This window comes from Pelophylax lessonae, assembly GCF_965119305.1.
Source record: "Pelophylax lessonae genome assembly, chromosome: 1".
Lineage (NCBI taxonomy): Eukaryota > Metazoa > Chordata > Amphibia > Anura > Ranidae > Pelophylax > Pelophylax lessonae.
The window spans coordinates 740,769,800-740,796,670 of NC_138768.1; the positions used below are offsets into that span (position 1 = coordinate 740,769,800).

The window sequence follows — 26,871 nt, forward strand, 5'->3', positions numbered from 1 at the left end:
AGCGGTGGGTGCTATGTCAGTCAATGAACATAAGAGAAAAGGATTTTAAGGTAAGTCAAAAATCCCATTTTCTCTTTCAGTCATTGACGAATACAGCTCCTGGTTCTTCTTAACCATTGGGATGTACCAAAGCAGTGTTAAGCATGAGGTGTGGGAAAAAAAGCAGAAAAAAATTCCCAAGGCTAACCATAGCCAACCAGGTAACATGGAGCTCAACCATAAACAACTGGAGCTCACCTGAAAAAAACAATACACCCTCAAAGAGGACCAAGCCCTCTGAACAGCAGCCAGCAAAACCTTGCAGCCAAAAGAAGCATCCGTAGATGCCAACACATCCACTTTAAAAAAAGTTTGAAAAAGTGTGCACCGACGACCTGGCAAACCTGCGTCACTGAGGCTTGATGACAGAAAGCCCAGGAGACACTGAATGCCCAAGTAGAGTGCTCCTTGACTGGGAAAGGAGGAACCTGACCCCTGATGCAATAGGCCTGAACCACCGTCTGTCTGATCCATCTGGAAATGGTCGTAGAAGAAGCAAACAGCGCTTTGTGAGGTCCGTCCGTGAGCACAAATAGAGAGTCTGACTACCTAAACACTCTGTAGCTGTCCGGTACACCCTAATTGCCTGGACCACATCAACACGCAGGGCAATTTCCTTTGGCTGTTTAGCCTGGGACACAGGGAAGGCAATACAAGGTCTTCATTCAAATGGACAGTCAGGGACAACCTTAGGAAGGAATGACGGACAGTGGCGAAGCACCACCTTATCCTTGTGAATCAACAATAAGGTGAACATTAGGATAACGCTGCCAGTCCCGACACCCTACGCGCAGAGGTGAAAGCCATCAAAAAAGGCCATCTTCCGTGGCAGCACAAGCAGGGAACCCCCCCCAGAATATTTCTTCTGTAGCGCTGAAAGCACCACATTAAGATCCCAGGGTGACAACGGAGCCCGCACTGAAGGAACCAAATGTCGGACACCTTGAAGAAAGGTACACACCAGGGAGTGTGAGGCCACAGCCGAAACCTGGCCCTTGATGGTACAGGTATTTCTGTTCAACCCCCCGTTAAAGTTAAGATCGGATCCACCGAGAAGGAGCGAGGATGAACCCCAAGAGAGTGACACCACACAATGTATGTCTACCATGTACAATGGTAGATCTTCCTAGAAGTAGATTTCCTAGCTTTCAATAGCGTAGGAATCACGACTCAGACAAACCTCGATCCTTCAGCACCTGGCTTTAAAAGCCAAGCCGTCAAAGCCAGCGACTGTAAAGCAGGATGGAAGATCGGTCCTTGGGACAGCAGATCCTCCCTGAGAGGAAGTCCCCAAAAAGCATTGGTGACCAGCTGTACCCGATCGGTGTACCAAGACTGGCGACGTCAGTCTGGACGGAATCTCTTCTGATTTTATCCTGCACAGGAGTACCGGCAGAAATTTGAGAGGGCTGGAATGAATCGATCAGCCCAACTTAGAAAGCCGGCTACTTACCGAGCCGCCATGACACTACTTGTGCCCCCTAGGTAATTAACATAGACCCCGGCCGTGGCATTGTCCAATGAGCCAGACAAAGGCTGATCGCTCGGCTTTCCAGAACTTTAAAATCGGCAGTCTGGACTCTGCCAGGGGTCAGAGTCCTGACCCCTCTGTGCTGAGGACGCCTCCCCGCCCGGACAGGCTGGCATCCGTGGTGACAACCATCCAGCACAGGGAGATCCTTGTCCAGTATATGGATCCTTGTCCCATTCCACCAGAATCTCTTTATCAGAGAACTTGTGTGTAACTGTGCAAACAGATGTGGACACTGTCAGGCCCAGCACCTGCATACAAGCCCAGGGGGGTGACCATCTGCTGAACAACAGAAGTTGAATTGGCTCCTGCAAGGTCTGGAGTTTTTCCAGAGAAAAAAACGCTCTGGCTGAGTTCAGAATCAGACCCAGATAGTCCAGTTTATATGGACAGAACCAAAGCAGATGCCTGAAGGTTCAGAATCTACCTGAACTCCCTCTGCTTCTAACTGTCGATAGAAGCAAGAAAATCCCTGAGGTAGGGGAGCCTTGGCAGCGCACTGAGGGCCAAAATTGGACGTACCTTGCCTTCCTTCCTGGGAACTGTAAAGAGGGTTGAGTAAAACCCCTGAAAACGTTCCAAAGTCAGAACAGGGAAATCACCCCTTGAAGTAACAAGTCTTGCACTGTCCCAAAGAGACCCCGTAAGCAATCTGGAGACAAGTGCAGGTTGGAAGTGACGAACCTTTGGGGAAAATAAGACCTTAACTCGATCTTGTAGCCAGACTGAATGACTTTGTGGACCCACTTGTCCTGTACCAGGAAGGTCCACGGATGCGGAAACAAGCAAAGATGTCCCCCACCCCAGATACAGGGGAGGGCGCCCCTTCATGCAGAGGAAGCCTTGTTCGCTGGTCTGGAAGAGCCGGCTTGTGGCCTGCCAGACCAGGTCCTCTTGGAACCTCCGGTGGAGGCTCTGAAGGGCTTTGATTCCATGTCTTGAGACCCTGAGGGAGGAAAAGGCCTCTTATGAGCCGAGAAGAATGGCCCACATCTACGATGGGGCTCCTTGCCCTTGGAAGCCTGCGGAAGAGGAGTACTCTTCCACCCCTGTGAAACCCTCAATGATGTCATCCAAAGAAACTCCAAACAGGCGATCCCCAACAAAGGGGAGAACAGATAAGGCCTTCTTAGAAGTCTGGTCCGCAGACCAGCATTTCAGCCAGATAATACGCCGAAGGACTACTGCTGATACAGACAGCCTAAAAATAAAAGGAGCCGCATCCAAAGAGGCATTACAGATAAACTGTATCCCCTGGACCAACTGCCAGCTCTGCAAAGGCAGGAGGAAGCGGTTTCCCCTTCAGGTCCCGGCATAAAAGTTTAGCCCACTCGGTCAGAGTTTGCGACACCAGGGCAAAAGTACTGGCCTAAGTGCAGAACCAGCCACAGTGACCATATGGTGGGCCAGAGCCTCCGCCCTCCTATCAGCCGGATCCTTAAAAGCTAGGGACTCCTCAACTGGCGATAAAGGTAGCTTTATTTAACCTTGAACCGGCGAGTCCACTACAGGTGGGACCGTCCACTTTTTAAGCAGGGAACCCTTATAAGGATACCGCATAGAAAAACACTTAGGGACAACTAGAGCGCGTTTTAATCAACCCCACCGTTTTGTGACAATGTTGTCAGTTAGCAGGAAAGGGGAACACCCTCGTCGCTTTGGAAGCACCTCTGACGCAGCATCAACCGCAACCTCTAGTTTTAAGGTTTAACGCACTGACACAATCAGTGCATCCACCAGCGCCTTTTGAGGTGCGGCTAGAGGCGCAGAGGAATCATCCTCACTATCTGAGCACTCGGTGCGTGGACGCTGACCCAGTAGGGTCGCCATATACCAATTTCACTTGGAAAACATCAGGGGAGGCCACCAACTGCGGTCCCACAAAGGACACCGACCAAGGGCCCACGAATGGACCCCCTACTGGATTCCGCAAAAAAAAAACAAGGGGGTCGCCCTCCGAGCCCTCCATTAAGGGCATAATAGGAAATAGCCCCCTTAAAGTTCGGTCCCCAGCCAGATGCGCAGGCAGGGTACCCTGATGGTCCCGCAGCGCTAGAAGGGGCAGGTGCCCCACACAATAACGGCAAGGCTGTCAAAAAATGAAGCGCCCCCACAGCGCATCCCTTTCTGAGGGAGGCATCAAGCTGACCAAATGGCATAGCAGAACCAGAAGTGCTCACTTTAGACTTACCATACCAGAGTCTCTTGGAGCCTCCCGCAAAGTTACGGGTGGATTGAGCCTTTTTCCTGCGATCCAGACACACAAAAGGGCCACTTGTGAGCCAAGAAGAAGGTACCCCGGCTTACGATGAGCCCTTAGCAACCTGCGGAAGCAATGTACTCTCGCCTCCCGTAAGGCCCTTAATGATCTCTTCCATAGGGGCAACGAACAGACGGTCACCTACAAAAGGAAGATCAGTCAGCACCTTTTTAGAAGCCTGGTCAGCTGACCAGTACTTCAACCAGATCATGCAGCGAAGGCTCACCGCTGTCACCGAAACCCTGCTGGCCAAAGGGGCTGCATCCAGAGATGCATCACAAAAATATTGTAACCCTTGGATCAACTAATCCGCCAGCTCAGAAGGGTGTTGACTCCCCTCCCAGATTCTAGCTCAAAATCTTAGCCCATTCCGTTAAAGTCTGGGATACCAAACATCAGTTTCAAAATTGAACGAGCCACTGTGAAAAGATACCGGACCAGAGCCTCAGCTCTTTTGTCCACGGGGTCCTTAAAAGACAGGGGAATCCTCCACCGGCAAAAGCATGGCCTTATTTAGCCTGGAAACCGGATAATCAACCGATGATGGAACCGTTAGTTTCTTCAGAAGAGACTCCTCAAAGCGTTATTTCCTAGCAAAACGCTTAGGTATTCCAACCATGCGTTTCAGGGAGCCCCACTGACAAGTGACAATCTTGTTAAAATAGGCAGGAAAGGCAAACACCTTAGTTACCTTGGAAGATTTGCGGGTGCCAAACTGCACCGGCGTCGTCGACTCAGCTACAGCTGAGTCCAACTTTAAAGTTTCCTGCACTGACACAATCAGGGTCTCCACCAGCACTTTTTCATGTGCAGCTGCAGAGGAGGACTCATCCTCACTATTAGAGCACTCAGGGTGCGTGGATGCAGACCCAGAGGACTGATTCTCGTCTGCGGTGGCCAAATCCACCTCAGAATGGAAACGGATAAAGGGGGATGCTTTTTGCCAGGCCTCCACAGGCTCCATGACCATAAAGAGTTAAACAAAAGTGCACTGCTCAGCAAAGACATTTTTATTTTAAAAACGGGAGGTCCCTGCCCCCCCTGTGCAACACAAGAATCAGCACACATGTGGCGCTGTATACAGCAGAGGAAGGATAGATACCGCCAGAGACGCTGTGTCAGTCAGTGAACGAAAGAGAAAAGATAAAAAAAGCCCAGCTCAGAATAAATTCTCCTGCTACCAGCATGGTTATGTAGTAAATGAGTACCGAGAGCATTATCATAAACACAGGGGCGTGGGACTGGTATTCCTCATCAAAAGGAAAAAGTTTCAGTGAGCAACAAAAATCCTATTCTTATCTGTTGAGAGACATAGTAATGTTTAACTTTGGGGACGTTCAATGCAGTATGAGGGGTGTGCTGACAGACCCAAGAACAGAACTGGGCCTGCCTGCAGCACAAAGGGCTGCCTGAAAGATGTGACAGATGACGCCTGAATATCCACTTGGCATAACTCAAAAAAGGTGTGAACAGAAGACAAGGTGGCAGTCTGGCCTGTCTAGGGAACAGTAGCACAAAGCCAAAAAGACAAAGAGGCCCTCACAGATTTATTAAAGTGCGCCTAGATGGGAAGCAGTGGAATCAAATCCTTGAGGACACATACTTGAATAAAGATCTGCCTAAGCAGTCTAGAAATGGTGTCTCCTTGCTGAACCATCTTGAATGCCAAAAAGAGAGTCAATCTTTCTGAAGGAAGCAGTGGTTGAGAGAGAGAGAGAGAGAGAGAGAGAGAGAGAGAGACTCTTGCAGCCAAACTCCATGAAGGCAATGAAGAGAAATGACATTTATATGACCTGAAGCTAGACAGAGGGATGATACACAAATATGAAACAAATCTCCCTAAGTTTTACATGTATATCTGCTGTCTTCAGCTTCCTATATTCTTTAGAAAGTGCACATGGTTCTGTTTCAGCTGTGGGAGTGGAGTCCTGGCATTACACGGTGTGACAGCTGATTGGAGGAAAGGCAGACCTCCCCCTGCACATAGGCAGAAGAACAAAGATAATTGCGGAGCTATGCTGTGAATAGACAAACTCTCTTCTAATCTATTCATAGCACCCACCCCTACACGAAATTCCAGCTGTTGTCAGAAGTTAGCGTGCAGAACAACGGAGCATTAGAAAATCACGTGACTTAATGCTTTGGAGAGAGCGATAAGTAAACACTACAGATATATGTGTCCAGGTCAAATTTCATGAATAAGGTTTACATCCACTTGAACCAAAAAAGAACTCCATATCGGGGTAGGAGTCTGGCTGAGTATAGAAGACACCTGTAATATGTAACTATGGCCTTTTGCTAAGAATCAGAATCCAGTTCAGCTTTGGAAAATACAGGCTCAATTATTTTGGAAATTCTCTGCCAACTCTTAAAATAAAGCCATTGATGTGGAAAATATATGTACCCAACACTAGAAACCAGCATACAGCTGAGCAGTGAATAAGACCAAAATCGTGGTCCACAACCCAACGGCTGTCTTTAATCATGGTTGGACTGGTTCATTCGGGAAAAGCCATATGGCAGTGGTCAATGGACAATTTAAATAGAGAAAAAAAAAAAAAAAAGATTGAGGCCTCCCCTTAGATGCCTCAGTGTTTTCATAGCTGGCTGAAGCACAGAGACTTGGCGTTGTCTGGAACCGATTAAGTCCGCTAAGCTTAACCATTTCGGAGCAAAATGCTTTACAAGAACAAGTAACAACTTGGTTATGAAGAAATGTTCTTTACATTCTGGATGGGAGTCAAGGTGTCTGTTCAACATATGTGGAGATGGTTCCTTAACTTCAAAACACTCGTCCTGTAATTTGTAACACAAGACACACGCCATTTACAGGACCATAACACTGAGACTACACAGCTAAAACAAAAACGTACTAGTTAAGAGCTTCTAATCTGCATGTTGATATGCTGCATTTACCCAACACCACAATGTAGTTAAAGGAAAAAAAAACCTCATAAGTAAACACTAAACAATTTCTAGAAAAGGCAACACTGACTCCTAGTGCTTCCACTCAGCAATATGCTAGCAATTCTAGACACTCATGGCCAAGTTAATGACTACCATATGGACACTTCCAAAGTGGGGGTAGGGGTAAGAAGAAGGAGGGGGGTGGTGTATGTAGAATTTGTTTCTGCAACCTTTGAGAAAAGGAGGGAATCTAGTTAGGGGCTGGCTTAGTGCTTGAAATCTCTCTCCTGTCCTACAGTAACGCTGCACAGAAAACATATTGAACATAAGCATATCAAAATAATAATATTCACATGCCCAGCGATTCCTACACAATGTGTCTGTTTCCATATGTCATTTTGTTATCCATTGAGTTGTTTTGGCTATGTCACTCTAGTCTATTCTTCTTCAAGATAAAGAATATCAAGTTGTCATGCTAGCATAAAAAAGAGCGAGCAATATTTAAAATAAAAACTGGTCTAACCATTTGATGACCAGGCCTTTTCTGGAACTTTTTGTTTAAAAGTTTAAATTAGTATTTTTTTTGCAAGAAAACTACTTAGAACCCCCAAACATATAATTTTTTTTCTTTTTAGCAGAGACCCTAGACAATAAAATGGTGATCGTTGCAATATTTTTTGTCAGACAGTATTTGCACAGCGGTCTTTCAAATACAATTTAAAAAAAAAAAAAATACAAAGAACACCACAAAAACACAATAGTTACCCCAATTTTTTGTATAATGGTAAAGAGGATGTTACACCGAAAAGATACCCAACATGTCATGCTTTAAAATTGCGCACGCTCGTAGAATGGCGTCAAACTATGGTACTTAAAAATCTCCATAGGCAACGCTTTCAATTTTTTATTTTTAATCAGGTTACCCATTTAGAGTTAAGAGCAGGTTTTGCGCTAGAATTATTGGTGTTGCTCCAACCAGTGGCGGCTGGCGCTTACATTTTTTTGGGGGGGGGGGGGCGCAAACAGAAAAATATAATAGGCATTGCTTTGCGGCAAAAAACGCTGTAAAAAATTGCGTGACTTTGAGGTCACAAAAGTGTGAAAGGGGCCTTCAGTAATCAAGGTATAGTATTCCCCCTTCAATGCAGAGAGACCGGCGTGCCCCCGTTCAATGCAGAGAGACCAGCGTGCCCCCGTTCAATGCAGAGAGACCAGCGTGCCCCCATTCAATGCAGAGAGACCAGCGTGCCCCCATTCAATGCAGAGAGACCAGCGTGCCCCCATTCAATGCAGAGAGACCAGCGTGCCCCCATTCAATGCAGAGAGACCAGCGTGCCCCCATTCAATGCAGAGAGACCAGCGTGCCCCCATTCAATGCAGAGAGACCAGCGTGCCCCCATTCAATGCAGAGAGACCAGCGTGCCCCCATTCAATGCAGAGAGACCAGCGTGCCCCCATTCAATGCAGAGACCAGCGTGCCCCCATTCAATGCAGAGAGACCAGCGTGCCCCCATTCAATGCAGAGAGACCAGCGTGCCCTCTTTCAATGCAGTGTGACCAGCGTGCCCCCTTTCAATACAGTGTGACCAGCGTGCCCCCATTCAATGCAGAGAGACCAGCGTGCCCCCATTCAATGCAGAGAGACCAGCGTGCCCTCTTTCAATGCAGTGTGACCAGCGTGCCCCCTTTCAATACAGTGTGACCAGCGTGCCCCCTTTCAATGCAGAGTGACCAGCGTGCCCCCTTTCAATGCAGAGAGACCAGCGTGCCCCCATTCAATGCAGAGAGACCAGCGTGCCCCCTTTCAATGCAGAGTGACCAGCGTGCCCCCATTCAATGCAGAGAGACCAGCGTGCCCCCATTCAATGCAGAGAGACCAGCGTGCCCCCATTCAATGCAGAGAGACCAGCGTGCCCCCATTCAATGCAGAGAGACCAGCGTGCCCCCATTCAATGCAGAGAGACCAGCGTGCCCCCATTCAATGCAGAGAGACCAGCGTGCCCCCATTCAATGCAGAGAGACCAGCGTGCCCCCATTCAATGCAGAGACCAGCGTGCCCCCATTCAATGCAGAGAGACCAGCGTGCCCCCATTCAATGCAGAGAGACCAGCGTGCCCCCTTTCAATGCAGAGAGACCAGCGTGCCCTCTTTCAATGCAGTGTGACCAGCGTGCCCCCTTTCAATACAGTGTGACCAGCGTGCCCCCTTTCAATGCAGTGTGACCAGCGTGCCCCCTTTCAATGCAGAGTGACCAGCGTGCCCCCTTTCAATGCAGAGTGACCAGCGTGCCCCCTTTCAATGCAGAGTGACCAGCGTGCCCCCTTTCAATGCAGAGTGACCAGCGTGCCCCCTTTCAATGCAGAGTGACCAGCGTGCCCCCTTTCAATGCAGAGTGACCAGCGTGCCCCCTTTCAATGCAGAGTGACCAGCGTGCCCCCTTTCAATGCAGAGTGACCAGCGTGCCCCCTTTCAATGCAGAGTGACCAGCGTGCCCCCTTTCAATGCAGAGTGACCAGCGTGCCCCCTTTCAATGCAGAGTGACCAGCGTGCCCCCTTTCAATGCAGAGTGACCAGCGTGCCCCCTTTCAATGCAGAGTGACCAGCGTGCCCCCTTTCAATGCAGAGTGACCAGCGTGCCCCCTTTCAATGCAGAGTGACCAGCGTGCCCCCTTTCAATGCAGAGTGACCAGCGTGCCCCCTTTCAATGCAGAGTGACCAGCGTGCCCCCTTTCAATGCAGAGTGACCAGCGTGCCCCCTTTCAATGCAGAGTGACCAGCGTGCCCCCTTTCAATGCAGAGTGACCAGCGTGCCCCCTTTCAATGCAGAGTGACCAGCGTGCCCCCTTTCAATGCAGAGTGACCAGCGTGCCCCCTTTCAATGCAGAGTGACCAGCGTGCCCCCTTTCAATGCAGAGTGACCAGCGTGCCCCCTTTCAATGCAGAGTGACCAGCGTGCCCCCTTTCAATGCAGAGTGACCAGCGTGCCCCCTTTCAATGCAGAGTGACCAGGTTGCCCCCTTTCAATGCAGAGTGACCAGGTTGCCCCCTTTCAATGCAGAGTGACCAGCGTGCCCCATTTCAACGCAGAGTAACCAGCGTGCCCCCATCAATGCAGTGACCAGCGTGCAGTGACCAGCGTGCAGTGCCCCCATCAATGCAGTGACCAGCGTGTCCCCATCAATGCAGTGACCAGCATGCCGTGCCCCCATCAATGCAGGGACCACCGTGCCGTGCCCCCTTCAATGCAGAGATCAGCGTACCAAGCCCCCCCCCCCCCGAGACACTTACCTGTCGCGGCGGCTTCTCTTCAGTCCCCGCGTCTCCTCGAGTTACCCACTGCAGCGGCTTCAATCACTTCACTTACCTGCTCTCCTGGGCAGTGGGCTGGCTCGGCTGACTCGACTCCTGTGACTCCAGACTGTGAGACGTCCATGCGCTGCTCCTCTCTTCTTCGCTCTGATGGCGGCGGGAACCAGGAAGGTAAAGGTGAGTGACTGATGCACGCACCGGCCCCACAACGATGTCAACCGGGATGTCCTGAATGATTGGTCCAGGCTGGAGTCTGGACCAATCACAGCCAGGACAGGACTACAGTGGGGAGTGTCTGCGCCCCGATGACACCCAGAAGGCCGCCAATTGGCGCCTCTGCTGGCAGCACATGGGATGCCAAACCCCCCCGCCCCCATAGCCAGCAATAGGTCCAGCGCCCCTAGTGGGCTTTTAAAATGGTATATTTTTTTCTTTGAAGCCACTGGCTCTAAAGATTGCGACAATACATCACGTGCTGTTTGAACACTGGTAACATATGCTTGCACGACTTCTGTATGCGTTCGCTTCAGCGTGTGGAGGGGGGGGCCTTGTTTATTATTTATTTAACTTTTTAATTTTTTATTTTAACACTGTCCCTTTAATTTTTGATCATCACCGGGAGAAGACTCTTGATTATCCCTAGCGGCTATAGCAGCCAATAGCAATATTCGCAAGAGAATTTGGCAGGCTGGTTGTACACAAGTTGATCAATTGATCAACTTGGTGCATTAAGCCTGCCCATTAACAGTTAAAATTGCGTGCGGTTCCCGCTGAACCAGCTGAGATTCGAACCTTGTGTGGCCAGCCTAAATGGACTTGTATCTTTTCTATACACACACACACACTATATATATATATATATATATATATATATATATATATATATATATATATATATATATATACACACACACACACATATACATACACACACACACACATATATATATATATATATATATATATATATATATATATATATATATATATATATATATATATATATATACATACATGTACATACACACACACACACACACACATACAGTATCTCACAAAAGTGAGTACACCCTTCACATTTTTGTACATATGTTATCTTTTCATGTAACACTGAAGAAATTACGCTTTACTACAATGTAAAGTAGTGCGTGTACAGCTTGAATAACAGTATAATATTTGCTGTCCCTTCAAAATAACTCAACACAGCCATTAATGTCTAAACCGTAACAAAAGGGAGTACACCCCTAAGTGAAAATGTTCAATTTGGGCCCAAAGTGTCAATAGATTGTGTGGCCAAAATTATTTTCCATCACTGCCTTAACTCTCTTGGGCATTGAGTTCACCAGAGCTTCACAGGTTGCCACTGGAGTCCTCTTTCACTCCTCCATGATATCAGTGCTTTGCGCTCTGCCACCTTACGTTTGAGGATACCCCACAGATGCTCAAAAGGGTTTAGGTCTGGAGGCATGCTTGGCCAGTCCATCACCTTTACCCTCAGCTTCTTTTAGCAAGGCAGTGGTCATCTTGGAGGTATGTTTGGGGTCGTTAAGCTGGAAAACTGCCCAGTAGCTCCCCAATGCCGCCACACATGCTTGACACCATCTGAACCAAATACGTTTATCTTGGTCTCATCAGACCACAGGCCCTGGTTCCAGTAATCTATGTCCTTAGTCTGCTTGTCTTCAGCAATTTTTTGCGGGCTTTCTTTCGTATCATCTTTAGAAGAGGCTTCCTTCTGGGACAACAGCCACGCAGACCAATTTGATGCAGTGTGCGGCGTATGGTCTGAGCAGTGACAGGATGACCCCCCCCCCCCCACCCCTTTAACCTCTGCAGCAATGATGGCAGCACTCATACGTCTATTTCCCAAAGACAACCTCTGGATATGACGCTGAGCACGTGCACCCAACTTCTTTGGTCGACCATGGCGAGACCTGTTTTGTGTGGAATCTGTCCTGTTAAACCGCTGTGTGGTCTTGGCCACCGTGCTGCAGCTCATTTTCAGGGTCTTGGTAATCATCTTATAGCCTAGACCATGGGTCTTCAAACTATGGCCCTCCAGTTGTTCAGGAACTACATTTCCCATTATATCCAGTCATGTCTGTGAATGTCAGTTTTCCAATGCCTCATGGGACGTGTAGTTCAGCAACAGCTGGAGGGCCGCAGTTTGAGGATCCCTGGCCTAGACCATCTTTATGTAGAAAAACAGTTCTTTTTTCAGATCCTCAGAGAGTTCTTTACCATGAGGTGTTATGTTGAACTTCCAGTGACCAGTATGAGAGAGTGAAAGCAATAAAATTTAACACACCTGCTCCCCAATAACACCTGAGACCTTGTAAAACCAATGAGGTCATGTAACACCGGGAGGGAAAATGGCTAACTGGGCCCAATTTGGACACCTTCACTTAGGTATGTACTCACTTTTGTTGCCAGCGGTTTAGACATTTATGACTGTGGGTTGAAGTATTTTGAGGGGACAGAAAATATATACTGTTATACAAGCTGTACGCTCACTACTTTACATTGTAGAAAAGTGTTATTTCTTCATTGAAAAGATATAAAATATTTACAAAAATGTGAGGGGTGTGCTCACTTTTGTGAAATATATAGATTTATTTAAATAAATGATTTAATGCCTGGATTTTACGCCTTTTATTTTTAGTTTGGATAGAGTGGAGAGGGAGTAGAACACCTGTCAGTTTTTATTGCTGTCCGAGTCCCCGTTAAGGAGATTCGCCCTCTATTTGTCCGGTTTACCATTATCATTGAAAGTGAAAGTGTATAAGAAAATTCAAAATTTTGGGCTGTCTCCAGAAAAGTATTAGATATTAGGATTTTTGACTTTCCGTAAAATCCATTTCTCTGATGTTCATTGACGGACACAGCCCCTGATCTTCATGACCATTGGTTTATACTGCCCCCTACAAGAGTAGGACACTAGGGAGAAAAATAATCTGGCTACGCATATGGGCAGTCCCAAGGGGTATACTCCCTCTCACTGCTATAGTTACTCAGTTTTTTTTTTGCCTAGTCAGGAGTGGGGACCTAGTTCCTTGTTGGGATCTCTGGTCATGGCATTTTTTTCTTTTTAGATAGAAACTTTTCTCCTTGTTTTTTTCCTGTGAGATCTGCAATCATTTGTTACAGCGTCAGAAGAATTACAACTCCACAGAGGGGTGGGTGCTGTGTCCATCAATGAACATCAGATAAATGGATTTTACGGTAAGTCAAAAATCCGATTTTCTCTTTCGTTCATGGACGGACACAGCTCCTGATCTTAATGACCATTGGGACGTCCCAAAGCAGTGTTAAACATGAGGGGTGGGAACAGCAAAAAAAAAAAAAAAAAAATTCCCAAGGCTAAACCGTAGCTCACCAGGCAACAGGAGCTCGACCAATAAACAACTAGAGCCCACCTGAAATAAAAAACAATACACCCTGAAAGAGGATAAGGTCCCCTAAATAGTAGCCTGCAAAACCTTGCAGCCAAAAGAAGCATCCGCAGATGAAAAACACATCCATTCTATAGAACTTTGTGAAAGTGTGCACTGACAGCCAGGTGGCCACCTTGCAAACCTGTGTCACTGATGTCTGATGACGGATGGCCCAGAAGGCACCAAGTGCCCAAGTAGAGTGCGCCTTGACAGGGAAAAGAGGACCCCTGATGGAATAGGCCTGAACCACTGTCAGTCTGAATAATCTGGAAATGGTCGCAGAGGAAGCGGACAACTCTTTCCGAGGCCCATCAGTGAGCACAAATTGAGCACAAGAGTCTGACTTCCTGAAAGACTCCGCAGCTGACAGGTACACCCTTATTGCACCAGACCACCCACATGGAAGAGAAATGCATTTGAAATATATTTAAAAAAAAACTTCTTTTTCCCCCAAATATATTAGAAATATATTTGAAATGCTACAATTTTGGCCATATTCAATATATTTTTAAAAATGTGGGGGTTTATGGGAGGTGTTGGTATGGGGCGCTACCACCTTGCACAGCGAATTACTTCGTTGTATATGATCCAAAAAAATGAAAGTGCACAGTGCTTATTGGTGAAATATTAAATGTGCAATATAGTGCAGATTTAAAATTAAATTAAATTAAAATTATAAAATTATAAACGGTAGTAATCGTGTATCAATTGGATTGTACCGTGTATGTATCACTCATCGGATGTAAACAATCATATAGTGACCAGTGCAAAAAAAGTGCTAAGTGCAATATAGGTGATCAATAGATACTTTATTGTGGCCTCCTTTGAAAGAGGAAACTGACATCCGTGGTGAATATTACAGAACACTATGCAGTGTAAAGTGAGAGAGTAAAAACGCCTGTGGCGCGTGTTAGGAGTGAGAAGTGCTAATACCGTGGGTAAAGCACTTACCAAAAGTCCTCTCCCTTCTCACTCTAATATACTGTGTCTCCCTTCTCCTGATGCCTGTGAGAGCTGGTTGTTCCGTGCATACAGTTGCGCTTGCATCTAGGGAGTCAGTATACAAAAGACCAAGAGAGCTTCCATTGCGTAGTATAGTACATTATTGAGGGGAAAAAAATAGCATCGACTCACTGTTAGGAAGTTCACCGTCAGCTTGTTTGGTGTGTCTCCAGTGTTCGGCCGCGCGGTACTTCTGCGTTCCACCGGCCGGAGCCACCTAACCGGAAGTGACGTTGACGCTGCTTTGCCGCTCTACGCGTTTCGTCACTGCGACGTCATCTGGGGCGGTACTAGGCCACGTACTCCCGGAGCTTATATAGGCCTGCGTATCCTAGCGACCATTATGTGTACCTCCGCCATCTTGGTACCCTCACGCGAGTCATACCGGCGGCCATCTTGGTATCTTTGGATATAATGGTCCGCAAATACCGGATACCAGGTTATTTGTTTACATCACGTGAACTTCCTTATACAGCGGTCCCCACATATTAATGCATACATCTCATAAACATAAAGTGACAGTAATTAGTGAAAAACGTGCCTTAAAAGTGCTGAGAGATGAGCCGAGTGGGTGATCCGCTTTTTTATAGAGAGATTGTAAAATGTTAAACTTTTATTGTGAACACATTAAAATTAAAAATTAAAATGAGGATAAAAATTAAAATATATATATAAAAATATATAAAATGTATATATAGGAATGCTCGATGGGAGGGACATATCGAGTATGTAAATTCCAAATAGATCCATAGAGGGTATAAAAACCATACTATCTAAATGGGACTGGGCCCAACATCATGGCCTCAAGTTCCATTAATGGAGGAGAGGAGTTAGGTAATATGTGTGGAGGAGGAGCCATAATGTTTGAGTTGGGGGAAAAAATTACAGACTTATTATTGTGTTGGAGCAACCATTGCGGAGGGATAAAAAATCAGCATAAAATTAGAAAAAGAAGAGAAAAAAATCGGTGTATACGCTTGAGTTCTGATGCTTTAACATACCTTAGACTGTGAAACCCATAAAAACCCAAATCTAAAAATTGTGGTGAAGATGTAAAAATATAAAAATGCATGGGGTCACATGTCTAAAACTGCATAAAAACGCATAAACTGCATGGGAACCATGTCCCTTCTAGAACTTTAAAAATTGTAAGGTCACAAAAAACAGGAGGATCATAAAAGAAGGAGGGTCATAAAAGAAGTGCTGGATATTAGATGTTCCTAAAAATACTAAAAGCCATAAAAGACCATGGTGTTAAAAGTCAGTGATAAAACAGTGCATAATGTGATAGACCCCCCCAAACAAGTGCAACTTCCAACAAATCTAAAAGGCTTTTTTCGGTGTAGGAAATGTTTACCATGCAGAACAAACAGAGCGCAAGAAAGAAGAAAAACCGTTTTCCAGTCCACATCAACAGGAAGGCAATACAAAATTAATGAAACCATCACATGCACTAGCACACATGTGACATATGTGGTGGAATGTCCGTGCAAACTGCAGTATGTGGGTCGAACCACCCGTCCATTGTTTGTAAGGATAAGGGAACATGTGAAAAATATAAAGAAGGGCTTCGACAAACATAGCTTGTCACGTCACTTTAAGATAGCCCATGCAAAAGACCCCTCAGTCATGACTTTTTATGCAATTGACAAAATCAAGAATGACTGGAGGGGCAGCAACAAGAAAATCAATGTATCCCGCAATGAGACAAAGTGGATATATTTATTGCAATCACTTCAGCCTGAAGGCCTTAATATAGACATCGATCTAAACTGTTTTATCACTGACTTTTAACACCATGGTCTTTTATGGCTTTTAGTATTTTTAGGAACATCTAATATCCAGCACTTCTTTTATGACCCTCCTTCTTTTATGATCCTCCTGTTTTTTGTGACCTTACAATTTTTAAAGTTCTAGAAGGGACATGGTTCCCATGCAGTTTATGCGTTTTTATGCAGTTTTATGCAGTTTTAGACATGTGACCCCATGCATTTTTATATTTTTACATCTTCACCACAATTTTTAGATTTGGGTTTTTATGGGTTTCACAGTCTAAGGTATGTTAAAGCATCAGAACTCAAGCGTATACACCGATTTTTTTCTCTTCTTTTTCTAATTTTATGCTGATTTTTTATCCCTCCGCAATGGTTGCTCCAACACAATAATAAGTCTGTAATTTTTTCCCCCAACTCAAACATTATGGCTCCTCCTCCACACATATTACCTAACTCCTCTCCTCCATTAATGGAACTTGAGGCCATGATGTTGGGCCCAGTCCCATTTAGATAGTATGGTTTTTATACCCTCTATGGATCTATTTGGAATTTACATACTCGATATGTCCCTCCCATCGAGCATTCCTATATATACATTTTATATATTTTTATATATATATTTTAATTTTTATCCTCATTTTAATTTTTAATTTTAATGTGTTCACAATAAAAGTTTAACATTTTACAATCTCTCTATAAAAAAGCGGATCACCCACTCGGCTCATCTCTCAGCACTTTTAAGGCACGTTTTTCACTAATTACTGTCACTTTATGTTTATGAGATGTATGCATTAATATGTGGGGACCGCTGTATAAGGAAGTTCACGTGATGTAAACAAATAACCTGGTATCCGGTATTTGCGGACCATTATATCCAAAGATACCAAGATGGCCGCCGGTATGACTCGCGTGAGGGTACCAAGATGGCGGAGGTACACATAATGGTCGCTAGGATACGCAGGCCTATATAAGCTCCGGGAGTACGTGGCCTAGTACCGCCCCAGATGACGTCGCAGTGACGAAACGCGTAGAGCGGCAAAGCAGCGTCAACGTCACTTCCGGTTAGGTGGCTCCGGCCGGTGGAACGCAGAAGTACCGCGCGGCCGAACACTGGAGACACACCAAACAAGCTGACGGTGAACTTCCTAACAGTGAGTCGATGCTATTTTTTTCCCCTCAATAATGTACTATACTACGCAATGGAAGCTCTCTTGGTCTTTTGTATACTGACTCCCTAGATGCAAGCGCAACTGTATGCACGGAACAACCAGCTCTCACAGGCATCAGGAGAAGGGAGACACAGTATATTAGAGTGAGAAGGGAGAGGACTTTTGGTAAGTGCTTTACCCACGGTATTAGCACTTCTCACTCCTAACACGCGCCACAGGCGTTTTTACTCTCTCACTTTACACTGCATAGTGTTCTGTAATATTCACCACGGATGTCAGTTTCCTCTTTCAAAGGAGGCCACAATAAAGTATCTATTGATCACCTATATTGCACTTAGCACTTTTTTTGCACTGGTCACTATATGATTGTTTACATCCGATGAGTGATACATACACGGTACAATCCAATTGATACACGATTACTACCGTTTATAATTTTATAATTTTAATTTAATTTAATTTTAAATCTGCACTATATTGCACATTTAATATTTCACCAATAAGCACTGTGCACTTTCATTTTTTTGGATCATATACAACGAAGTAATTCGCTGTGCAAGGTGGTAGCGCCCCATACCAACACCTCCCATAAACCCCCACATTTCTTTACCCTTGTGGTAAGTTGGAGGCAGCATAACCATCTGATCCCCACACTCTGCATTTAAAACTGTTGATTCAGTGCTTGTGTTGCTATCCATAGCGCGGGTGCACCCCAAACCTCTTTTTTACTATATTTTTAAAAATGTTTTCCTTAAATATATTGGAAATTTATTTTTCTTCCATATGGGCACATCCAAAGCATGTAAGGCAATTTCCTTTAGATGTGTTGGCCTGGGACAGAGGGAAGACAACACAATGTCTTCAAATGAAAATCAGAGACAACCTTTGGGAGGAACGACAGACAGGGGCAAAGAACCACCTTATCTCTGTGAATCACCAAGTAAAAAGGACAGGATAACGCCGCCAGTTCTGTCACACTGCAAGCAGAGGTGATAGCCACCAAAAAAGCCACCTTCTGATACAGCATAAGCAAGGGAATCTCCCGAAGATTCTCAAAGGGAGGCTTCTGGAGGACCGAAAGCACCAAATTGAGGTCCCAAGGAGGCAACGGAGATCGCACTGAAGGAACCAAATGTCGGACTCCCTGAAGAAAGGTACACACCAGGGAGTGTGTGGCCAAGGGTCGTTGGAAGAATGCCAAAGCTGACACCTGGCCCTTGATGTTACTCCAGGCCAAGGTCTATTAAACCCCCCCAATTGAAGGAAGGTCAAGCACCGAGAAGGAGTGAGGATGAACCTCAAGAGACTCGCACCACGCAATGTACGTCTTCCACGCACGATGGTACATCTTCCTAGAAGTAGATTTCCTAGCTTTTAATAGCGTTCGAATCACAGACTCAGATAAACCTCTATCCATCAGCACCTGACATTCAACAGACAAGCAGTCAAAGCCATCGACTAAAGCAGAATGGAAGATTGGTCCTTGGGACAGCAGATCCTCCCTGAGAGGAAAAGCTTCCAAGGAACGTCGGCAACCAGCCACACCAAGCCCGACGAGGCCAGTCTGGAGCCACTAAGATGACCGGAATCCCTTCTGCCTCGATCCTGCGTAGAAGTCTTGGCAGAAGCTTGAGAGGAGGGAAGGCGTAAATCTGACAATACTGACCCCACGGGGCCACCAGCATATCGGCAGCGTACCTTTCGGTTGAGCCGAGATGCCAACAGATCCACCTCGGGGATGCCCCACCGGAGACAACTGATGAAACCCTTCCAGATGCAAGGACCACTCCCCTTGGTCCAACACCTGCCGATTGAGGTAATCCCTCTGCCAGTTTTCCAACCTGGGAATGTGTACGGCAGATAGGGCAGGAACAAACCGTTCTGCCCACCTTAGAATGCCGGGTACCTCCAGAGCCGCTAGCACACTTTTTGTGCCCCCTTGACACAAGTCACCGACGTGGAATTGTCCGATTAAATGCGCACTGGACAACCCTTAAGACGATCCATCCAATGGTCCAGGCACAGTCTGATTGCTCGGAGTTCAAAGACATTGATTCATAGTCTGGAATCTTCCAGTGCCCAGGTCCCCTAAGCAGAATTTTTGTCGAGGACGCCGCCCCAGCCTGACAGGCTGGCATCTGTGGTGACCACTGTCCAATACAAGGGGAGGAAGGATTTGTCCAGCCGAAGCGCTCCCCAGCTTAGCCAGATCTGATTGCCGAGAGACCAAGGAGTCTTGTACCATTTGGCCAGAAAATCCCTTTTCAGGGACCTCATATGGAACAGTGGAAACAGAACCATCTCGAAGGTAAACACCATCAGGCCCAGCATACGCATACAAGTCCGGAGGGATGACCTTCTGCTAGACAGCAGGAGACAAATTGCTGCCTGCAATTTCTGGAGTTTGTTCAGAGGAAGAAGCACTCTGGCTAAGGCTGAGTCCAGAGTCAGGTAAGATGACGACAGGACAACAAAGCCAACTCAGACACCCTACATAGCGACAAAAAAGGCCACCTTCTGCGACAGAGTTAGCAGAGGAAGTTCTCGAATATTTTCAAAGGGAGGCTTTTGATGCACCCACAGTACCAAACTGAGGTCCCTCGGAGGCACCAGGGATCTCACTTGCGGAGCCAGATGCCAAATTCCCTGCACAAAAGTGCGAACAAAGGACTTCGCCGCCAACGCCATTTGGAAACATATGGTAAAAGCGGAAATCTGGCTCTTGATGGTGCCCAGAGCCAAACGTTTATCTACACCTAGTTGTAGAAACTCCAACAGACGAGACACCGAAAAGGAACGGGGAGAAACCCTTCCCCCCCAGACTGACACCAAGTAATGTACAACTTCTAAACTCGATAATAAACCTTCCTGGAAGTAGATTTCCTAGCTTTTAAGAGCGTAGGGATCACCAATTCCGACAGCCCTCTGTCCTTCAGCACCTGGCTTTCAATAGCCAGGCCGTTAAAGTCAGCGACTGTAAAGCAGGATGGAAATTGATCCCTGAGAGGAAGTTTCCAAGGGACGTCTGCTACCAGCCTTACCAGGCCTGCGTACTAGGACTAGCGGGGCCAGTCTGGTGCCACCAGACTGACTGGAATCCCTAGCAGTCTCAACAGAAGTTGAATTGGAGGAAAGGCGTAAATCAGACGATACTGGACCCAAGGGGCCACCAGGGTGTCTGCGGCGTCGACCAGAGGATCCCAAGACCTTGCCATGAACCTCTGCACCTTCCTCATGAAAAAGGAATGCAAATCCTGCTATTAAATTTTAAAGCTGTACTGCACTCACACTGCGCTGTATGACACCATTTCCAATGAAAATGTATACCACACTCAGTAATACAGAGCAGCCGCTATAAAATAACAGAAAATGATACAACATATGTGTAAATTGCCCTAAAGACACAAAGTCCAACATAGCAATAAGCACATTAGCAGCGCTGAAATAATTCCTCAGCAAAAAAAAAAAGTGTGTCTGCCAAAGTCCATAAAGGCGTGATCCTTTTGAAAGAAAAAGAGAAAATCCTTCACCAGTGTTCAAAGGTCTCAAACTGCACCATCACCGCACCTCCAGTGTTGTCCCCTAGGTAGTAAACACTCACAAGAAGGCCAGTGGGTACTGCGCCTTTAATAATCTGCGGAATGGTTATCCTGCGCCTTCCACCAACAGAACAGGGGCTGCACACCTCCTATACCCGTACCGTGTCCGGGCCTGATTGAGCAGTGTATATCCAAACCAATTGCTCCGCAATCATGTAAGCCACATGCAAATAAGGGGAACTTCACAGGGTAATATTGCTAAAAATATATGATTTATTCAAAAAACCAATTCTCCGTCCCCGCATCCAATGTACTTACATGTAAATAGTAAACATAAGCATTTAATGGCAAGCGTAACCTCTTTGTTAGGACATCGCTCAAACCTCCGCCGCTTGGTACCCAGCTGATCTGAGTTTTTGGGTCGCGTCACACGTCCAAGCGTCAGGTTACTATGGTGACTGCGTGCTCACGCTCTGATGCGTTTCGTCATCACGACTTCAATTGAGGGCCTCTGCATATTCCTGTTGAGACGGGAAGCCAGCAGGTTCACATTGGGGGTCCCCCATGAAAGGCACAGTTGATGAAACAACTCCGGGTGAAGAGACCATACTCCCGGATCCAACTTTTGCCGACTGAGATAGCCCACTTGCCAATACTCTACCCCCAGAATGTGCACAGCAGAAAGGGCCAAACATATAGTTCTGCCCACCTCAACATACCGGACACTTCCCGGGCCACCAGGGCACTCTTTGTGCCCCCTAATGACTAACATATGGCCCAGCCATAGCGTTGTCAGATTGTATCCGCACTGGGCGTCCCCGCAGACGATTGGCCCATTGAGAAAGTCTGATCGCCCGAAATTCCTGGATGTTGATCGGCAGCCTGGACTCCTCCTGAGTCCAAACACCTTGGGCTGAGTACATTCCCAAAACACCTCCCCATCCAGACAGACTGGCATCCGTGGTGATTAGAGCCAATACAGGGTAAGAAAGGATTTTCCCAGACGAAGGGCCGGGGAGCGGAGCCACCACAACAGAGACTCCTTTGAACCCCGACTCAACACTCACTCTGGGATCGAGGGAGTCTCTGTTATGGTGGCTCCGCTGGGTCCAGCGTCAGACCCAAGTAGTCCAGCTTGGTGGATGGAGTCAGTGCCGATATCTGAACATTTAGTGTCCATCCAAACTCCAGTACCACGATTCCCTTCTGTCGAGGCAAGGCCAGAGCTGGGGCCAAAACCTTTGTGAACACACAAGGAGCTGAGGCGAAACCAAAAGGTAATGGCACGAATTGAAAGTGCTCCTCGTCCATGGCAAAATGAAGAAAACGCTGATACCCAACATATATTGGAGTATCAAGGTAAGTATCCTTGAGATCGATAGAGGCCAGAAGATCTCCTTGATGAAGGAAAGCTACTACCGTGTGGATGGACTTCATCGGAAATGTCTTAACCTGCACAAAGTGGTTCAGAGCCTTGAGATTCAAGATCGGACAAACCTTGCCTTTCCATCCTGGGAACTGTAAACAGATTTGAATAAAAACCTTGAAAAGGTTCCGACTCTGGAACCCGCACAATAACCCCGCTGTGCTGGCCACTGCTCCTCCCGATTGTTGGATATATTCTATATGTTTATTTTATGTCATATTGGCTAACTTGCCGACTCTTTATATCCTATAAGTCATTATACTCTCACTGGTAGGATCTTCTGCAGATTGATTAGTAGTGATCTCTCATGTATACTCACCCACATTGTGAAATTTGTACTTGCTTTTTTCTATGTTATAGAAATGCTGTTTAACTACTGTATACTATTCACACATCCCTGAAGAAGGAATTAGTATCCAGAAACGCGTCGGGTGTACAGTCATGTTCTATCATGATGAAAACCGTTTCTATGCAATTGGTTGTGTCCATAGTGACAGTATGTGATGGAGTCCTTTTAGGGCTAGTCACCCTTATTTGTACGTTAACATGCATGTTTGCACCTTTTTCTTTGTTTTTCTTGTGTTTTTTGTAATCAATAAATTGAATATTAATTTTACTTTTTCTGTATTGCTCTCCTAAGTCCTATTAGGGGGGTTCCTCTCCTGTGTCTTCTTATTTAGGGATATTGGTCCTATCCGCCATCTCCTTCATTCACTAGCCGTCCCTGTTTTTTTAGTCGAGGTAGAGGGAATTATGAACAGTTTCAAATACCAGTCAATATTGGCACAAAACCATATTTTTTTAGTTTTTAAATTTTTACTTCCCTCCACCTAAAAGATTTCAGTTTGTTGTTCAACTGAGTTGTACAGTTTATAGGTCACATTAAAGGTGGGAAAAGTTCTGAAATGATTTACCTTTGACTCATTTTTTTACATCACAGAAACCTGACATTTTAACAGGTGGGTAGACTTTATATCCACTATATATATATATATATATATATATATATATATATATATATATATATATATATATATATACATATATATATACATACATACATATATATATATATACACACATATATACATATATACACACACATTTATTTTAGCAGAGGCCCTATAGAATAAAACGGTGGGTGTTGCAATTTTGTTATGTTACACAGTATTTGCGCAGCAGTTGGCAAAAAAAAAAAAAAAAACACTAAAAAACGGTAGCCCAATTTTTTGTAGGATGTGAAAGCTGAGGTCACATTGAGTAAACAGATACCTAACATATTACACTTTAAAATTGTGCCTAGCCGTGGAATAGCGGCAAACTACGGTGCTTAAAATTCTCCATAGGCGATGCTTTAAACGCCTTTACAGGTTACCAGTTTACAGTTGCACAGGAGTTCTGGTGCTAGAATCATTGCTCGCACTCCGGCGTTAGGGAAAATATCTCACATGTGGTGCAATCACCGTAATGTATGCATTCGCATTTGCGCATAAGCATGGTGAGACGGGGTGCTTTAAGTGTTTTTTTTTTGTATTTATGTTATACAAATTTTATTTTTTACACTTTTTTTTTTTAAATTAACTTTATTGCTGTCACAAAGGACGAACAACATTTTTGTGACCACATAGGCCGAGACAGGCCCTCTTTATGGAGAGATCTGGGGTCTATTAGACCCCAAATCTCTCCTTTAGCTTCCTATGCAGCAGATCAGACACAGATCAGTCTAATGGGCTGCTTTCTGGCCGCTGGTGGCCAGGTAAATAAACAGGTGGAACGCTCTCAGTTTCCGGGGCTAAAGAGAGAGGAATAACGTCAGTTTCTCGCTCTCTGTTTAGGGAAGCAATCACCGCCTGCAGCCGGGCTCCGCAATGAGACAGTAGAGCTTGGGAAAAGAGGCAGCCACAGGAGGGGGGTGGGACCTCCGTTCACCATCCGCAGAAGTGATAGAGTGCCTACTTAGCCAGTGGGATAACTTCTACCTTGCAGATAATCGCTGGCTGAAAAGATCCATACCAGGAAGAATGCCTGTAGGTGCAGGCATTATCCTGGTAGAATCACTGAAACCAGCGGACGCCCATGGACGTCCTCCTGGCGGAAAGTGGTTAAAGATCTGATGGAAGCGCTTATGATATTCAACAGGGATTTATGCTATAAGAGCGAATGAACACAAAAGTCCTTAGTGGCATTTGTTATACTGGTAGTCGAATGGACTTATTACTAACAGAAAGTTAAACACATACTGTAGTCATTAATTGGGTTTTGCATAAAACCACCCATGTAATACTGCACAAATGAACTTTACCTGTTGTAGGCTCCCACACTAGGACTATGATCACGTTCTCGTTCTCTCTCTCTCTCACGTTCCCTTTCCCGTGGACGCTCTCGTTCTCGCTCCCTATCGCGTTCTCTCTCACGGTCTCGATCCCTCTCACGCTCTCTGTCTTTATCTCTTCGAGGATAGTAGTCCCAAGGTTTGGATGTCTCTACCATACTTGACCATGGTCCTCCAGAACCAGGCATGTGTGGGAAAGACACTATATGAATATAAAAAAAAAAAAAATTACATGCAACTAGATTATGCAAAAGCGAAGATAAAGGAAAAAAAAAAAAAAAAAAAAAACTTTAATAAGAATTTTAGCCCACAATAAATGATTAACATTTCACATATTTTTATAAATAGACATAGAACATTGAAAAAGGTGTCACCATAGTATTTTATTGCCATACAAAGAGAATTAAACTGATACGGCGAATACAGAGATTCTAACATTACCCCTTTTTTTATATTTGTTGTCAAATAAATGGCTGTCCCATGAACACAAATCGGTGCTCGTCCCACTGCAAGGTCTCCCCTGCTAGTCCCAGGGTGTGGTGCTGGAGACAGGCAGGGAGGCGAGTAGAAGATAAACAGTGCAATGTTAAAAACATCAAAAATTTAGGTCGCCATAAATCCCCCAGACATTCCTAAAAAACATCAAATCTCACCTTAACTGCGTGCTGATCGCCCTATAGCACAATTACTGCTACAGGGCAGCAGCGCAGGATCATGTATATATAGGTCACCCTGCACTTCTGGGTATCGGGCGCGAGTGTGTGCTGCGTTCCTGCTGTGATTCTACAAAGCGGGTTCTACGGACCCGATGTGCGCCAGCACCAACTGATCATTCTGTACACAGGCATTACATCGATCTGCCTATGAAAACCAGACAGATTACTGTTCTGTCAGTAAGGAAGGCATGGATCCTGTATTCCTGTAAAGCAGATCTTTGCCTTCCACAAGTAAAAGCACCTCCTCAACTACACTGAAACATTAGCTAGGCACACAGTTAACCTCTTGATCGCCGATGTTAACCCCTTCCCTGCCAGTTTCATTAATATAGTGACAGTGCTAATATTTAGCACAGATCACTATTAGCGTCACTGGTTCCCCAAAAAAGTGTCAAAAGGGTCAGTTAGGTTTCCAATTTGTCAGCCGCAATATTGTAGTCCCGCAATATGTTGCTGATCGCCATTACTAGCAAAAAATAAAAAAAAAAAAAATAATCCCATAAACATAGCCCATAGTTTGTAAAGCTATAACTTTTGTGCAAACCAAACAATAGAACGCTTATTGGAATTTTTTTTACCAAAAATGTGTAACAGAATACATATTGGCCTAGATTTCTTTCATTTTTATTTGATATGTTTTAGAGCAAGAGGTTCACTGATGGACACAGCTCCATATCTTCTTAGACCCTTGGTCGATGCTGCTCTCTTCCCAGGAGTAGGACTAGGCGGAAAGAGTTTGGCTACGCCCCTGGGGCAGTCCCAGGGGGTATACTCCCTTTTCTTGCTATAGGACCTGAGTTTGTAACAAGCAGTGTCAGAAGAATACATAACCCAACAGGGGGCGGGTGCTGTGTCCGTCAGTGGATCTCAGAGAAAACGATTTTACGGTAAAACAAAAATCCAGTTCTCTTTCGTTCACTGATGGACAACACAAAAATCCAGTTTTCTCTTTCGTTCACTGACGGACATAGCTCCATATCTTCTTAGACTCTTGGGACGTCCCAAAGTAGTGTCAATGTGAGGGGTGGGGAAAAACACAGCAATACAGGTTATTCCCAAAAAAAGGGCTAAACATAGCCAACCAGGTAAACCAGGAGCTCAACCAGGAACAACTGGAGTTCACTACCAGGAAGAAATACAACCGCAGCCTGCAAAACATTGCGGCCGAATGCAGCATCCGAAGATCCACCTTCTAAAACTTTGTGAATGTGTGTAGAGACAACCACGTAGTCGCCTTGCACAACTGAACCACTTACGCCTGATGATGGAAGGCCCAGGAGGCACCAAGCACCACCGTCTGTCTGATCCATCTGGAAATGGTCGCAGCAGATGCGGCCTGCCCCTTAAGAGAACTATCCTTAAAACGAAGTTCCGCCCCAAAGTGGAACTTTCGCTCTTTTGCTTCCTCCCCCCCTCCGGTGCCACATTTGAC

At 45.7% G+C, this 26,871-nt stretch overlaps 1 protein-coding gene across 3 annotated transcripts in view; it reads right to left on the reverse strand.

Moving 5' to 3' along the window:
- The window catches only part of FIP1L1 (factor interacting with PAPOLA and CPSF1), a 186,635-nt gene that overhangs the window by 34,362 nt on the left and 125,402 nt on the right, over nt 1-26,871 (reverse strand). For all 3 annotated transcript variants that reach the window (XM_082256744.1, XM_082256743.1, XM_082256742.1), the window contains one exon: nt 24,694-24,925. In XM_082256744.1, coding sequence (XP_082112870.1) covers nt 24,694-24,925 — 232 coding nt within the window. The remainder of the gene's footprint in view (nt 1-24,693; nt 24,926-26,871) is intronic.